Source organism: Ranitomeya imitator, chromosome 9 (genome assembly GCF_032444005.1).
Source record: "Ranitomeya imitator isolate aRanImi1 chromosome 9, aRanImi1.pri, whole genome shotgun sequence".
Classification (NCBI taxonomy): Eukaryota; Metazoa; Chordata; class Amphibia; order Anura; family Dendrobatidae; genus Ranitomeya; species Ranitomeya imitator.
The window spans coordinates 136,278,970-136,295,508 of NC_091290.1; the positions used below are offsets into that span (position 1 = coordinate 136,278,970).

The window sequence follows — 16,539 nt, forward strand, 5'->3', positions numbered from 1 at the left end:
TCTCCTCTTTCCTCCACTCCTTACCTGTAGTAATGGCACCTGTTTAAACTTGTTATCAGTATAAAAAGACACCTGTGCACACCCTCAAACAGTCTGACTCCAAACTCCACTTGGGAGAATGTCCTATGGTCTGATGAAACCAAACTGGAACTGTTTGGTAGCAACACAACTTGTCGTGTTTGGAGGAAAAAGAATACTGAGTTGCATCCATCAAACACCATACCTACTGTAAAGCATGGTGGTGGAAACATCATGCTTTGGGGCTGTTTCTCTGCAAAGGGGCCAGGACGACTGATCCGGGTACATGAAAGAATGAATGGGGCCATGTATCGTGAGATTTTGAGTGCAAACCTCCTTCCATCAGCAAGGGCATTGAAGATGAAACGTGGCTGGGTCTTTCAACATGACAATGATCCAAAGCACACCGCCAGGGCAACGTAGGAGTGGCTTCGTAAGAAGCATTTCAAGGTCCTGGAGTGGCCCAGCCAGTCTCCAGATCTCAACCCTATAGAAAACCTTTGGAGGGAGTTGAAAGTCCGTGTTGCCAAGTGAAAAGCCAAAAACATCACTGCTCTAGTGGAGATCTGCATGGAGGAATGGGCCAACATACCAACAACAGTGTGTGGCAACCTTGTGAAGACTTACAGAAAACGTTTGACCTCTGTCATTGCCAACAAAGGATATATTACAAAGTATTGAGATGAAATTTTGTTTCTGACCAAATACTTATTTTCCACCATAATATGCAAATAAAATGTTAAAAAAACAGACAATGTGATTTTCTGGATTTTTTTTTCTCAGTTTGTCTCCCATAGTTGAGGTCTACCTATGATGTAAATTACAGATGCCTCTCATCTTTTTAAGTGGTGGAACTTGCACTATTGCTGACTGACTAAATACTTTTTTGCCCCACTGTATATTTATTCTTTATTAAATTTTGCCTTATATACAAGTCATTATACAGGAAAAAATGTTTAACAGTTTTTTTTTTTCTGGAAAAATTCAATTTCTCATGGGTTTGGGGTGATTTATTGTCAGTCCATATAGTGGAGTAAAAGTGTGACACCAATGTTCTCAGCAGTGATCTGGGAGATCTTCCATGAGTCTTCCCCATACAGTTCTCCTTCAATCTAGCACTTTTCTCATCCATTTGAGCATTATCACTGCCCCCCTAGACCTTAATAATCTTTTAATAATCTTTTATTGTTATATAGCGCTAACATATTCCGCAGCGCTTTACAGTTTGCACACATTATCATCACTGTCCCCGATGGGGCTCACAATCTAGATTCCCTATCAGTATGTCTTTGGAATGTGGGAGGAAACCGGAGTGCCCGGAGGAAACCCATGCAAACACGGAGAGAACATACAAACTCTTTGCAGATGTTGTCCTGGGTGGGATTCGAACCCAGGACCCCAGCGCTGCAGTGCTATCCACTGAGCCACCGTGCTGACCTCTTTGTGTTGGATTGCCGGGAAAAAGCTTGACTTTCCCATTGACTCCCATTATACTCGTTACTCACAACGAGCGTCAAGAATTGCTCTATTCGAGCATTTTAGTTCTCGCGCATCTCTAGTAACAATCCATCCTCTCTTTAAAGGGAACGGGAGAAGAGTTGTATTCATCATCCGGTATGATAAGCCACAATGTCGAGCTGCCATTATACGACACACATAAGACAGTGAGGGGGATCCCTGGCAGAGAACCTATGGCAAGGCAATATGGGATGGATGGCAGAGGCACTGCAATCTCGGAACCTGGGAGGAGGTAAGCATGGAGAAAAGATGGAGGCTTTGGGGTCATCTCATTATCATGAGTCATTAGAGACCGGGAAAGTAAGACAATAGGACTATCCCCAAACAGCTGAATCATGCATACTGAGACTTGTACAGTAGTCTGCCCCAAGACCTAATGCTTTACTCTGGTGGTGGCAGCTGATTTTCTATCCTTTTGCACTTGGTACTCAGAAGAGTTGCTTTCTGTCCTCTTGATGTGGTGACTTATTTGGGTTGTGTGATTCCTACATATTAGATTACTTTGACACTTGGAGGCTTCAATACTCACTTTTTTGGTGGTGGTGACACTTTTACTGTTACTGGTGTCTGTCCTATACAGGTGGTGCCAATTATTTCTGATATTAGAGACATTGTACATTTTGGATGTATTATTGAACTACATGTAAGCAGCATCGTGGCCCCGATTCATCAATTGCCATTTTTTTTTAAAAGTCACATTAAGTTAAATTCTACAAAATGGCGCACATGGCTCATGAATTTTGAGGAAAGACAAAAATAATCTTTATTTTTTGTGTTTTTAACTTTTTTTTTTCTTCCAGGGAAAAAAAAATGTTTTTCATATTTTGAAAATGATCTGCAAAAATGGCACCAAAATTTTTTTGGTGTATCAAAAAAAAAAAAAAATAAAAATCATTCCATAGACTGGAGCATATTTCAGCAAAAATTTTTTCTACTTTTGAAAAAGACGCAATTGATGAATCAAGTAGCCCACACTGGCGAACTAGACAGCAAAACGTTGAAAATGAAAAGATGAAAAAATAAAAATAGGAGAACGACACACAAAAAAGGCACAAAAGCAATCGGCCACACAGTTCTTCCTACTCCTAACTACTTATCTGGTGAACGTTATATAAAAAAAAAAAGTCAGTGTATGGAGAAATCAAATTTAAGGACGCCTTCCCACCAAACTTTTTATTGCCTAGATCGGTGTTAATGTATATGTAATGGAAGTGCGGCAATATACGGTACTTACCGGAAATTTCGCTGTCATTCCGAATGGTGGTGCATACACAGTCAAGTCCTGATGATGTTTTGAGGGCCAGACTATAGATCTCCGTATGCGCCACCTCAAGAAATGACTGCCCCTGTGCAAAGTCTCCGGCGGGGAAAGCTGGTCAGTGACCGGATGATGGCGTTGGCTGGGGAATAAGTGAGAGAGGCCTGAAACCTGTAACTTGCCATTTAGCACTTCGAGAAGGTCTTGATATTACAGATGATGGATACTCAACGGGAAGGAAGGGAAAATTTATCTAGCATTGAAAGCCGTACATACAGCTTTATAAAAAGGGAGAGGAAAAGAGAAGGTCAATTGGGCGAGGAGCGGGGTAATGGCAACTACCGATGCTGCCTTCTCAGCAGTAGTTGTTTACCCATGAACCATTTTTAGGTCAAACTCTTAGTGCTTCTTGGTGAATTAATAAAAAAGATATTTACTGACCAGAGTTCATTTGATAAAATACAAATTCAGACAAATACTTAACACGAAATCACACCTTTCCTATTAGACCAACCATAACTTTCCCTCCACTGTTTGAGGCATTAGTCTTACTGTATACTCCTATTTGACAAGATCTCAAAAAGTAAGTCATAGAAATGATCTTTTTTTTTTTTAACCACCCCACTCCATCTATCCATCCTAATTTCTAGATAACATTCATACTACAAGGTATATATAAACCTGTCACCCTACGTAAAAGGTGGACTGTATATATTTTAGAGTTAGCAGAATCCTGAGGATTACTCGATCATGAACAGCACCACTCAACGGATCAGGTCAGGAGGACTTAGAAGACCAAGAGTGAGTGACCGTTATGAGTTTGCAGTTGGTGGTGGTTTTTACAGACAGTAAATGTTGGCTATGAGCAGGGAAAAATTGAACTTAATTGATAGAAATATTCCTTATCTCTCTCTTATTCCAGAGGAGGAATCGGAAAGGTCAGTCCTCGAGTTCACCCAGAATTCTAAGGTAAAGAGGAAACAAAAAATTAACTCGAAAAGTTTTCCCCCCTTTAAAAAAAAAAAAAAAATGAAGATGAAACTGAAATTAACACATCAAACTTTCTTAGGGCTCTTGTTGGATGTACTAATACCTAACTAGTCAGATTTGCTATTTGGGAAAGCTTGTCGGCATCTTCTGCGAGAGCTGTATCAGCGACCATATTGGGATTACTGAAAAACAGATGACAGAAGGGGACAAGTCGAGGATTTATAGCTGTAGAAGTGAGGAGCAATCTGAGACATAATCTTAGGTTAGTGGACTCAGGTTTATAACTAGAATTATCAATTGTTAACAGGTTTGTCCAAGACCAGTCCAGTGGGTGGAATCACTCAATGGACTGACAGTCTTAAGTATAGGGGCTTGCCCGCCTACTCCTACTGGACTCCTCACACAGGACAGGTAGATATTACAGGTTATGCGGAATGTTGTCGCACAAAACTATATATTGATCATCCCAGATGTTCCTGCTTTCTAAGAGTATACAGGTAGATTGAATGGCTTGTTTAACCCGACAGGTCCCTTTAAATGTTACCATTAGTCGCCTATTCTCTTAGGTCAATTACAAGTAAACGGAGAGTGAAATATGCCCCTAGTAACAGTACCGGTATCATTATTACATCCGGCCTGTTTTCTGCACGTAAATCATGGCTTTATCTGTGACAGACTAGCAATGAAGGGGTCAGATGGGTCTTCTGAGTGCCAAGTGCAAATATCTAAAGGTCGTTAGATAACAAGAAGCTTATGCTCACAGGACGCTGATTACATTTTGCAATGACATTTGGAATGTTTCAATATACATATTATGAAAACCGTTTGAAAATACAGGATTAGTTCATATACTCTAGCCACATCAAGAGCTGTATTAAAAAAAAAAAAAAAGAAAAAAACATCATCCAGCTAAAAAGGACATTAGAGGAGAGTTCTGCTTCTCAGCTCCTTTCAGCCAATAAAAACAGCGAAGATCACACTGGCTGATGCAGATTGGTTGATAAAATGCAGCTTGCAACTTTTTTTTAAATATCCTTTTCAGCTGGATGCCATGCAAGATTCAGCCACAAAAAATGTGTTTCTGTGAGCAGTAACGTTGGAGCTATAGTTAATTTCTGCCTAAAGTGAACCTTTCACATTGTACATGTAGTCTAATCTGTAACCAGCATGGTATAGAAAAGGAGAAGCTTAGCAGAATGATATACGAGTTTTTAGGGAAAAAAAATCTGTATAACTTGTATTTTATTCATTTAAATCCCAGAAATTTCTATGCTTAAGAGTCCAGTGGGCGGTGCTATATGGTAGCTAACAGCTATCACTGCATCATAATCATACAGGGAAGACTGTCAATCACTGAATAGGACTGCCCACTGGGCTCATTAAAAAACTCCCTAAATAAAATGCAAGTTTTACTGAAATTTCTCCCAGAAAAATGTATATCGCTATGATCAGCTCCTAACATCCCATCTTCAACACGACAGCTTCCCTTTAACTTGTAACTTATTTTTACTGTTTCATAAATTTGTTCTTATTAGTTTTCCACTTCCGGCTATCTCTCTCTAACAATTCTTCACAATATATCCTATTAGTAAATGTGTCAAAGCCTAACTAAAGGGAATCTATTAGCAAGTGTTGTTATGTAATCTGATAGCTGCGTGTTGTAGGGACAGAGACCTTGATTCCAGTGATGTCACTTATTAGGTTGAGTGTTGCTGTTTCAACACAGTGTTTTATCAGCAGCAGATTATCACTACATGACTAGGTGTCTTGTGCCTCCTAGTCAACTGCTCTGTGTAACCCCGCCCACATCGCTTTCTGCCTACAGTGTAAACATGAAGCTACCAATCAGAGGTGTGGGTGGAGTCTAGCAAGTGATATGTTGCTGAAATCAGGGTCTCTGCCCCTACATCATGCTAATCTCAGATTACATAGTAAATACCTGGTGACAGATTTGCTTTAAATTTAAGATGGGAGTAAAGTTAATCTTCATTTTGTACATGCTTCTGGGTCTGTTAGCATTGTTTGGATACCAATTCCCAGCCATTCAGTCAACATGTGAGTGGCTGGCTAAAGACCACATGGTAGGTCAATACTTCGGCAACTCATGAGAGAAGGTGCTGCCGAAATTACACAATTGCCCCTTTCCTTATCACTCTGAATTTAGCCACTAGGTTAGAAAAACTCAGCTGTGAATGCGTTTCATGCCCACAAATATTCCATAACGTTATGCAGCTCTAGGTGTGACTAGAGTATTAGGTTACTGGAGAACAGGTTTGTCATCTTGCGCTACTAATTTGTACACTTTCCCCCTCTCTTTAGATTAGGAGAGAAACGGATAAGCAACAGCAAGTTTTATTCTTAACAATTGTCTACTATAAATGGACACGTCCTTCGGATGTTGGAAGAATATAATCAAGAGGAGAGGTCTTCAAGGGAGGAGACCCTCCTAGTGGTTAATAACTCAACCCGGTGACCGCAGACTTTTACTGTAGCACGAGCAGCGCCATCCTCTGGAATGCTGTCTTATTACTAAAGGTGTAAAAACCAGTTCTAAACTAAATGGGTCACAAGCAAAATACCTTGCCGAACTTATAAGTCTGCAACCTATGGTTCACCCAGGACTGTGGTGTGGTTCTGCACCACATGGATTTTGAAGCTTTGCTCTGAATTATTTGCTATGCTTGAACGGTGCTCCCCAATACCCGGCCCCTGTAAACCTCATCGTCTTAGGTTTTCTATAAAAAAAAACAACCTGGACGCATACTGCCAGCAGGAATGGAAGAACTTTTGTGGTTTTACAAGCTAAAACTAAAAGTTCTGCAGTTACACTATTGCACTGTGGCTAGACCAATCCTGACGGTGTGCAATATGCGCACTTTTAGGATTCCGCTATGTTGCTTTCTGGAATGGCCATCACCTAACCATTAATATATGATTTGCATATTTAACCGACTAGCAACTTTTTTTTTGGGTTGCGGATACAGCTATTTGGCACGTGTCTGCCGTATGCAAATGCCATACTAATGGTCACGTTATGGTCTCTCGAGCAGCCAACATAGCACAATCCTAACAGCGTGCACATTTCACACTGTCAAGATGTGGCGCTCCGCACTGAAAATTTACTTTTAGGGCAGAAAACTTCTTTAATAGCTTTATTCAGTGTTACCTTACTCCATATCCATAGGTTCACAATCCAAAAAATAGTCGCCTTATATATCACAGACCCCAACAAACTGATTTCTGTGGAACCTCTTTTGTGATGACCACCCAAAAGTGGTGTTCTAGGGTGCGTGGTCTACTCAAAGAAGATAGCCAGAATAGATGGTGGAACTAAAAAGTTGTTATCAGAAATCCGCTTTGGATAACGAAGGAGAGGTTTCACTTGATACTTGGTGCTCAAGAAAAGTGTAGTAGTCTGACTTGATCAAACGAGCAAAAAATAAACCAAGAAGAAGCGAAATTCCTACCAAGCTGCCAGGTTTCCGCTCACCTGCCTCCAAAGATGAGGTGGCGCATCGACACATTACTTCTGGCTGTAGAGGTGGCGCTTTGAGACCACTGAGGTCATCGCTGGATCACGGAAGCAGCCAGGCATTAATAAGTTTGAGATTTGATTCCGACAATTTATAAAATATATAAAATATTTTTTTTAATCTGTGTGATCAATAGATCAATTTTTATATGTTGAGATTTTCTTTTATGATATAATTTGAATGCTCTTTTATGTGTTTTTATTATCAAATGTTTGTTTATTGCCATGATAAACTTACACAAGGGGGTCATCGTGCATCAAAGCAGAGTTAGAAATAAGGGGGCCCTGCTTTACATTGCAAAAAATCTAGCCACCAACCGGTTGGCATGGTCAACAGATTTACAACACAAAAGACTTTGGCTTAAATTTTCAACATGGATTCCGATTGGTAGGTTGTTGTTTTTTTTTTTTATTTCTATTAATGTTTTTCAATTTTTTTTTTATACAAAAAAAGCCACAGAGTGAAATACATGCGGAGTGAGAGTATAATTTATTTCATTGTATAATCCAGAGCCGAAATACCTACCGTAAATACTTGGATTTAAGTGTAGCTGAGATACGAGGTCCTCATTGTAGCACTGCTTTTGCCTGTGCCCCGATAATATTGTGTAATCAGAGGTAGTCTGAATCCACTAGACCAGGAATAGGAATAAAGAAGAAGAAGAAGAAAAAAAACAAAAAACAATTGGACATGTTAATTTGAACATGCCTGATCCTTGTCTGGGGAGATTAAGGTGTCCGGCAGCTTTATCCGCTCCCCCCATTCAGAATATACACGAGCTGGGCCGAACCCAGGCAGTACGTGCATGAGGAACGCATCGGCCGAATCCAAATATTAAAAAGGTATACTGTAGTCGTGTATAAAATTTTAGGTTTGCAATATGCCGAAGCTTTTTATACTTTATGATGTGTATGCCATGCACTCAGAAAACCCAGAATATGGTTCTCTAGGAAACACCATGGGAAAGGAAGTTGTGCCACCTTTTATTGAGCAGAACGGTGAGGCGATCTACTTGTTGCTGATGTTTTTTCTTTTAGGTTTGCAGTGATCCTATAAATATATATACTGTATATATTCACATACACGTGTATCTGGTTATTTATGGTCTCTCCTGACTCAACAGCGAAAGTTGTCTGATATCTTGATACTTGTGAGGGCGCCACAGAGTTGCGTCACTACCACCAATATGGCGGGGGTCTGCACGAGTCACGAGGCACAAACTCTCGGGAAAGTTGCAAAATTATTACTCTCTGCAAATAAAAGGGCCAAGTTGCAGACAAGTCGCATGTCACCTGCAGTGAAGTCTATGGCAAATGTATCGCAAGCGTGACTATCGACAGAAAACCCAACACATCTTCCCGAAAAAGCCCTGACCAGAAAAAATTTGCTCATCTCTAGTCATAAATCAGCTGAACACCCTGAAAGGTGTCCATATCCTTTAACATACTGCACCCAAGGGACCCTTACGGCAGAATTTGCAACTCTTTCGTCTCCCTGGTATGGGGTCTTACAAGTTGTGTGCAGTGTCATGAGGCATCCTCCAGATGTCTCCTTCCTTGCCCTTTTCTCTTGGGATATCCCAAGATGAATAGTTTGAGATGACCAGCTTTTTTTTTGCTTTTTTTTTTAAATTTCCATCATATGCCAAGTCATCTAGGAATATTTTGAGCCAAAAACAAAATAATGAAGAGTAACACTGCGGGGAAACTTGCTTTCCACACTCCTGTGATGCTTTTATGATCCTGTGTAAAACAAAATAAATGGCAATAAAAAACACAACAAACAATTATAATAATGTTTTTTTTTTTTAAATTGATTTATTGTAAAACGTACGTATTTTTCACAAATATTCATTTTCAATTAGTGAGTGAATCATACTGTACAGAGATAATAAACAGACCAAGCAAGTTTTAATTATTATTAACAGTTTAGGAAAAACATTTTTGGTACCTGAATAGTCATAAACCTGAAATCCATCAAGGTGAGGTATAAACTGCAGATGTGGCAGCTAATGCATAAGAAGGGGTCTAAACGGAAAGGAGGAACTGAGCAGAAGATAAGGAAAAAAAAAAACTAACAAAGCAAAAAAAGAGAAAACAAAAAAAACAAACAACATTTTAGGCAGCACCCAGGAAATAACAAAAAAAAGTTCAAATGTTTTATTTTTACAATTAGAAATTATGTAAACATAAATTAATGACAATGTAAGTTACCGTATATATTGTATGTGTCTGAACACGCCCTTAAAGGTTACTGATGTAAGGACGCCTGCCCCCTACCAGTCAGCTGTTACCCAGTCCGCAGCCACCGTACATACACAGTGTACAGAGAGCAGCACATAGTGGCCATTCTTAGGTACTGCAGCCCAACTCCTGATGACGTGAATAGGAGCTGAGCTATAGCACTCAAGAACAGAGAGCAGCTACGCTACCAGGTAACAGCTGATTGGAGGCTTGGACCCCCAGAAATCATCAAGTTATCTACTTATCCTATAGATATGAGATAGCATGGCAATTTTACAAAACCCACCTTTAAACCTAAATACAGTGAATGTATGCAATTTTTTTTGTTGTGCTCCAGTTGCATCTAGTGCTACATTCGAACTCTGGGGCCTCACATCTTTCTGCTAATTCCTTGAAGATTCAGTGCATTTTGTAAAAGCACTGTTGTAAAACTACTATTTTCTCCAGACACTTTACCTTTACAACAGAAAACACGGTTTGAGAAGTATGGGTTATCGCACCACTCTGGGACCCCAAGCAAGGACCGCCATAACCAGCAACACATATATGGCCACGTCCCAGAGGAAGCTGGCACGTTTCATCTTTTTGACTTTCTTCCCGTAACCCCTTGCTTTGTACCATTCCACAACTTCCTGCATAGTAAAGGACTTGGGTTCATACCCGAGCTCTTTTTTGGCTTTTTCAATGCTGAAATAGTGAGTGACTCCCGTCTTGTACACCTCGGCGCGGGTCAGTAAAGGCTGAAAGTTACAGATGGGCCGGATAAGATAATGTAACCATTCGGTGAGGTAGGACATAACGTAAATTAAAAAGAGCGGAAGTCGTGTGGAAGGAAACTTGTACCCCAGACCTTCTACGAAGGGGCGGAAGAACTGGAAATTATCGATTGGGGCGGCATCTGCTATGAAGTACGCCTGCCCAGCTGCTACATAGTGCTTCTCCTCGGTAAGACCTTTGGCAGCTGAAATATGGACCGATACTAGATTATCAACGTGAATGAACTGCACCAGATTATTACGATCCCCGTAAGAAAATAGGAACAAGCCTTGGTCGAGAGTATTGATGATCCGGGGAAGGTGTCTTTGTTCCCCGGGACCATAGATGCCGGCTGACCGCAGGGCGCAGGTCCTTAGATACCCACTGTTATTTGCCAGTGGCTGTCCATTACTTTGTAGCACTTTTTTCTCAGCAATAGCCTTGGTGCGGGAGTAGTTATCGGCGTGACGATTGAGAGGTAGGTAAGGCATTGACTCATCGCCGTTCTTAATAGACTGTCCACCGAAGACCACATTGAACGTGCTGGTGTAGACTAACCGCGGGATGCTTTTTTTGATGCACGCCTGGATGACGTTCTCCGTCCCCTTCACATTGACTTCTTCCGAGAGCCGCGTCTGAAGCTGTTCCCGTCCGGACATGCCGTAAGAAGCCGTGTGGATTATGCAGGAGGCGTCTGTGAAAGCTTCCTCCACTGCAGACGGAGAGCGAATATCGCCCTGTATAAACTGGATCCCATCGGGAATGTCTTGTGCTGGTTTCCGTACGTCGAAAAGAACCACATTAACCCCAGTTTGGTGTAGTGTGCAGCCTAACCTAGAAACCGGAAATAGGCATGGTGACTGGGTGTGTATGGATGAAGATCCCTGTGGACAAGACAGCTGCAATATTGTTACAGGGAAGCGGTCAGGTCCCCCACAATCATGTGATTATAACTGTGAAAAATCAACTTATATACTGCCGTTTGCTATATGCATATGATCTAGGACACGTCTCTGGGAAGTTGCCTCACTGGATTAGTCCAGGTTGAGTAGCCCCAGGCACGGCCCCCAGGTGTGATTGACACTCCATGCTCTGCTCACATCTTCTCGGTCCACCTCTGATCCTCCTTACTGGCCCAGCCAGTAGAAGCTCCTCTAGCGCATCTGTTCACCTGTCCCAGCTCTGCACAGCTGCAAACTTTCCGAACCGACTAATTTGGGATCCAAAAGGCAGCTTGCCATGTGCGGACCTGAGCACTGCAGGGACGGTCAATGATAGCCAGGGGGACTTGGCTTTAGCTAATAGGCCTGGGCTAGTAGTCTCTTACTAAACACCTCCTTGGACTAGTCCAGGGTCATGTGCATACAGCGAGGGCTGCATATCAAACTGATTTATCACAAATATATGCATTTGTATAAAACATAGTTAAGTTGATTTAAGTGAGCTGACAAATTCCAACCAGTCCGATGCGTGAGGGCAGCAAAGTAGAGAAAGGAACCCTGATTATAGACGTCTGCCACCTATGCTATATTGTGAACTTACATCTAAGCTCAGGGCTACACAGTGACTGTCTGCAGTGCTGCAAATTGATTGTAACCATTAAGCTGAAGCCTACGGGCTCATGAAGATGTCTATGAAACTTAGCCGGGCACTGACCATCTTGGGGTATGTACCTTTTCATGCACAGTCAGAAGATATGCAAGTTTTACTCTTGTAATAGGGAGAGTTTACCGTCCAAGAGCAGAGTTCACAGCCTCGCTCCGTAGATCATACAGATATGTACACAGCAGCAAACTTGTGATGGCTCCTGTGCCTACATTCCCCATAGCCATGTGCCCTCTCCCTGTCCACAAATCATCTCATAATAATTATAACTACTCTATAATCAATCATTCTGCAGTATATGAAATTATACTTTTTAAAACACCGTCCCTTTAAATAAATCTTCAAAGCCAGCCCATATATTAAGAGTGGATTGAAGTAACGGTAGAATATTTATTAAGCCCAGAACGGCAAAAAACCCATTAACGTAATCTAATTAATAATGGAATTTGGCTTCTCCGGAAGATGCAATTAGTCCTCATTAGTCAAAGTATTCACATTGGAATTGAATAATTAAATAGATTATTAATAGACTTTCCATAATTATGCAATATTATCAATTATACCGCCGCACCCACCTGTGTCCAAAGTAACCGCCACCACCGGTGATGACAACCGTTTCCTGCGGAGATGGTGGAGTGTCCATCTTTTTTCTTTTTAAGGCACAAAATTGGGTGAATTCTGTAAATAAGAAGACAAGAGTGAATGAAAGATCCGGAAAGGAAAAACAGACACCTGAGTAAGGGGTCACTCGGACGTCCGGGAAAATGGGTTCAAGGACGGACAGCAATGTGCAGACTGGATGGGGGTCTCCGGACCTGTGCTAGACAGCCTCATAGCAATGCACAGAAAGACTTGTGACCAGTCCGTGCATTGCTGACTGATTTACATGCACGTCTGAGTGAGTCTGCAAGCGCCGGTCTGAAGCTCACTGCCCTACGATTCTCCCAATCTGGGAAAGCACTCCGTGCGGACCACCGGTGTAAAACATGCCGCTGGTCCAAACTGTCATTCTTCACAAGCGCACTGGTCCTCAGCAAACAGGAAGCCTGGCGTTAGAGGAGAAGTGTACTCCTGAAGAAGCTGGATGCGAAACCCTTTTGGACACATGCAAAAGTTTTGCAAACAAGAAGTGTCTTTTAGGCTACGTTCACATTTGCGTCGGCGACGCAACGCACAACGCAAACCAAAACGCATGCAAAACGCATTGTTTTGTGACGCATGCGTCCTTTTTTGGCATGATTTTGGACGCAAAAAAAATGCAACTTGCTGCGTCCTCTGCGCTCTGACGCGTGCGCCAAAAAAGACGCATGCGTCACAAAACGCAATGCAATGCATGTCCATGCGACCCCATGTTAAATATAGGGGCGCATGATGCATGCGTCGCCGCGGCTGCGCCCGACGCAGCCCGGCAGAACGCAAATGTGAACGTAGCCTTAGCGCTTTTTTTGGTAATTTGCTGAGAGCTTTTTGATGTTTTTATCTGTTGGCGTTTTTTTATTAGTTACCATCTTTTTACTGCACTTTTATTTAAATCAATTTTACAACGAAGACGACGCTGGGGTAAGTTTGGAGCTTTCTCATTGACTTCTGTTTGAAACTACAGAGTGGAAAAACTCTTGAAAAACGGTCGGGTCACTTCTTATAATAGGTTGGCATTTTTGGAAACCTGAAGCGAATAAATGTTGTTCAAAACCCGGAACTTATGACCATCAAGTACCGTAGTTACTAGATGGAAATGAATAGGAAGATTCTTTGCAGCATCTTCTGAGGGCTTTTTCAGAAGATTTATGGAGCGAGCCTGCTCCAAACCCGGCAAAAAAAAAGTTGTGTACCCCCCCTTACCCCTTTTATACCCAGAACGATTTTCTGCTTTTTCCTCACCTTCTTCCAAAAGCCATTAATTTTTAAACCATCCATCAATTTTATTTGCGGGACGAGTTGTACTTTTAAACGACAGCATTGATTTTATCATATAGTGTACTGGGAAACAGAAAAAAAATATCCAAGTGCAGTCAAATTGCAAACAAAGTGCAATTCCACAATAGTATTATTTACCATGTTCACTATATGGTAAAACTGACAAGGAAATATTAATTCCCAGGTTAGAACGAGTTTGGAGATATCAAACATCTAGTTTATTGAAGTGGTAAAAAAAATCTGAAATTTGTATGAAAGAAAACTTTTTAATCGACATTTTCCAAGACCTGTAGCGTCTCCATTTTCATGTGCCCTGAGTTGCTGTATTTATTGATACTATTTTGGGACAGATCCGATGTTTTGATCGCCCGTTATTAAGGCAAAAAAACCCTGTAATTCTGGAGTTTTGATTTTTCTTGTTACGCCGTTTACCGATGGGATTAATTTACTTTATATTTTGACAGATCGGGCGTTTATGTGTATTTTTTAGTTATTTTTAATTGTTTCACTTTTAAGAGGGATGATTTGGACTTTTTGTGTTTTATTTTTTCTGCACTTAGTAGTCCCCTTTGGGGACTTCAAGCTGCGATCGCCTGTGCTATACATGGGGCTAAATCGTGATCTATAGGCCGGCTTTTCCTGACAGGCACCCGCGACTGTGAGGCTACTTTCACACTAGCGTCGGAATCTCCCCGTCACAATGCGTCGGGCCGAGATTCCGACGCTAGCGTTTGTTGTGCTGCACAACGGAGGCAATGGATGCATTTCTCCAGCGCATCCGCTGCCCCATTGTGAGGTGCGGGGAGGTGGGGGCGGAGTTCCGGCCGCGCATGCGCGGTCGGAAAAAGCGGTCCGTCGGCTGCAAAAAACGTTACATTTAACGTTTTTTGCTCCCGGCGGTACGCCACAACCGTCGCAAGACGGCTGCGATGTGTGTCAATACGTCGCAATGCGTTGCTGATGTTAATCTATGGGGCAAAAACGCATCCTGCAAACAACTTTGCAGGATGCGTTTTTTCCCCTAAACGACGCATTGCGACGTATTAAAAAAAACGCCAGTGTGAAAGTAGCCTTAGAGGCGTTTGATAGCGGAATAAGAGTATGTGCACACGTGGAAAGCTCCTCTGTGGATTTTTCCGCAGCGGATTTGATGAATCCACAGTGCAAAACCGCTGCGTTTTTTCCTGCGGATTTATCGCGGTTTCTATTGCGGCTTCCACTGCGGTTTTACATCTGCAGTTTTCTATTGGAGCAGGTGTAAAAACGCTGCGGATTCTGCACAAAAAATTGACATGCTGCGGAAAATAAAATGAGGCGTTTCCGTGCGTTTTTTCCACAGCATGTGCACTGCGGATTTCGTTTCCCATAGGTTTACATGGTACTGTAAACTCATGGGAAACTGCTGCGGATCCGCAGCAAAATCCGCAGTGTGTGCACATACCCTAAATCAGCCATCAAATACGGTGGGATAGATGCGGGCTCGGTGCCTGAGCCTGCACCAAAAGGAAGGGACACGGCCGATGACGTACATGTAAGTCATCGGTCGTGAAGGGATTAAAACAAAACACACCTTGACCTTCTAGGTCTATAGGGATTGGGAAAAATAAAAGTCCCAGTCATGAAGAGGTTAATATCACCAGTATATTGAGTACATGAGGAGACCCCATGATATCACCGCCGGGGGCCGCCTCACATGACGTCACTGTGACCTTTCACCTCCCCCTGCTGATGTGAGGAGGTCACCTCGCCCCTTACCGTGTCTCCGGCCGCCACGACCCTTCTCCCCGCTGCCTCCTTCCTCGTCGCCTCACTCCGCCCCGTCACTGTGACTGACTTTTGACATTTCCTCACAGAAACAACTCGCTTCACACCGTTGCCCGGGGCGACGCGCTTCTTCCTACATAAGCACGTACTGACGCCAGAACACGTGATAACGACGCCTCACCAATGGCGGGGAAACTGAAAAGGGAGGAAGTGAGGTCCGTGCTGGAGGCGCTGAGGGGTCTCAATGAGAGTCTCGGTACGTGTCTATTGTCAGGGCTTCAACGGGTTTTAGTCAGAATCGTCGAGCTCTCTCCGCTTTTGGAAGATGAAATGATTTATTTGATTGGCTGCTACGGCTTCACAAGTAACCAATCACCGCTGTGCTTTATTTTTTTTTAAGACCGTATGAAATGAAAGCTGCACTGTGATTGGTTGCAAAAATCATAAAATCTGCCTAGTAACCAATGAAATCGCCTGTTCAAACTTGCACTGGGAAAATGAAAACTCAAATCTGATTGGTTAAAATGGGCTGCAAAGACAGTCTTCATAAAATCTACCAAGTTACTGTTAATGCAACCAATCAAATCTCCTCTTTTATGTTTAAACCTGCACTGGAAAAATGAAAGCTCGAATGTGATTGGTTGCTGCGGGCAGCAAAGACCCTTCACAAAGCAAAGACCTTTTCAGCTGATGTGGGACTAAACGTCCCAGCATGTTGTCAAGATGTGATAGGGCCACTAGTAGATATTATGGTGCTTCTCGTCCACCTTTCCTCCATCCCTTCCCCTTATGTGAGGTCTGAGGGGGCTGTTACTGTGTGACCCCCTATACATAACCTAAATGAGCAGCAGCACAGAGTGTTTCAGGATACCTGAGTTTACGATTTTTTTTTTCTGTGTTTTTGATCAAAACCGCTACTTTTTTCTCCGTTCTGCCT

General features: G+C 42.3%; 2 protein-coding genes across 5 annotated transcripts in view; one reads left to right on the top strand and one right to left on the bottom strand.

Moving 5' to 3' along the window:
- PLCG2 (phospholipase C gamma 2) overlaps positions 1-8,395 on the top strand; it is a 117,475-nt gene extending 109,080 nt beyond the window's left edge. For 2 of the 4 annotated variants that reach the window (XM_069739167.1, XM_069739168.1), the window contains exons 32-34: positions 1,602-1,768; positions 3,717-3,763; positions 6,104-8,395. In XM_069739167.1, coding sequence (XP_069595268.1) covers positions 1,602-1,768; positions 3,717-3,762 — 213 coding nt within the window. In that variant the 3' untranslated portion in view covers position 3,763; positions 6,104-8,395. Of the gene's footprint in view, positions 1-1,601; positions 1,769-3,514; positions 3,596-3,716; positions 3,764-6,103 lie in introns of all 4 variants that reach the window. The other 2 variants (XR_011315233.1, XM_069739169.1) reach the window with 2 other exon arrangements.
- A 731-nt stretch (positions 8,396-9,126) lies between these two features.
- SDR42E1 (short chain dehydrogenase/reductase family 42E, member 1) lies at positions 9,127-15,732 on the bottom strand. Its single transcript, XM_069739173.1, has 3 exons — positions 15,594-15,732; positions 12,497-12,599; positions 9,127-11,150 (listed from the first exon to the last, which is right to left on the bottom strand). The coding sequence occupies exons 2-3, from the start codon at positions 12,562-12,564 to the stop codon at positions 10,052-10,054; spliced, it is 1,167 nt and encodes a 388-aa protein (XP_069595274.1). The 5' UTR covers positions 12,565-12,599; positions 15,594-15,732; the 3' UTR covers positions 9,127-10,051.
- Positions 15,733-16,539: the final 807 nt, after the last annotated feature.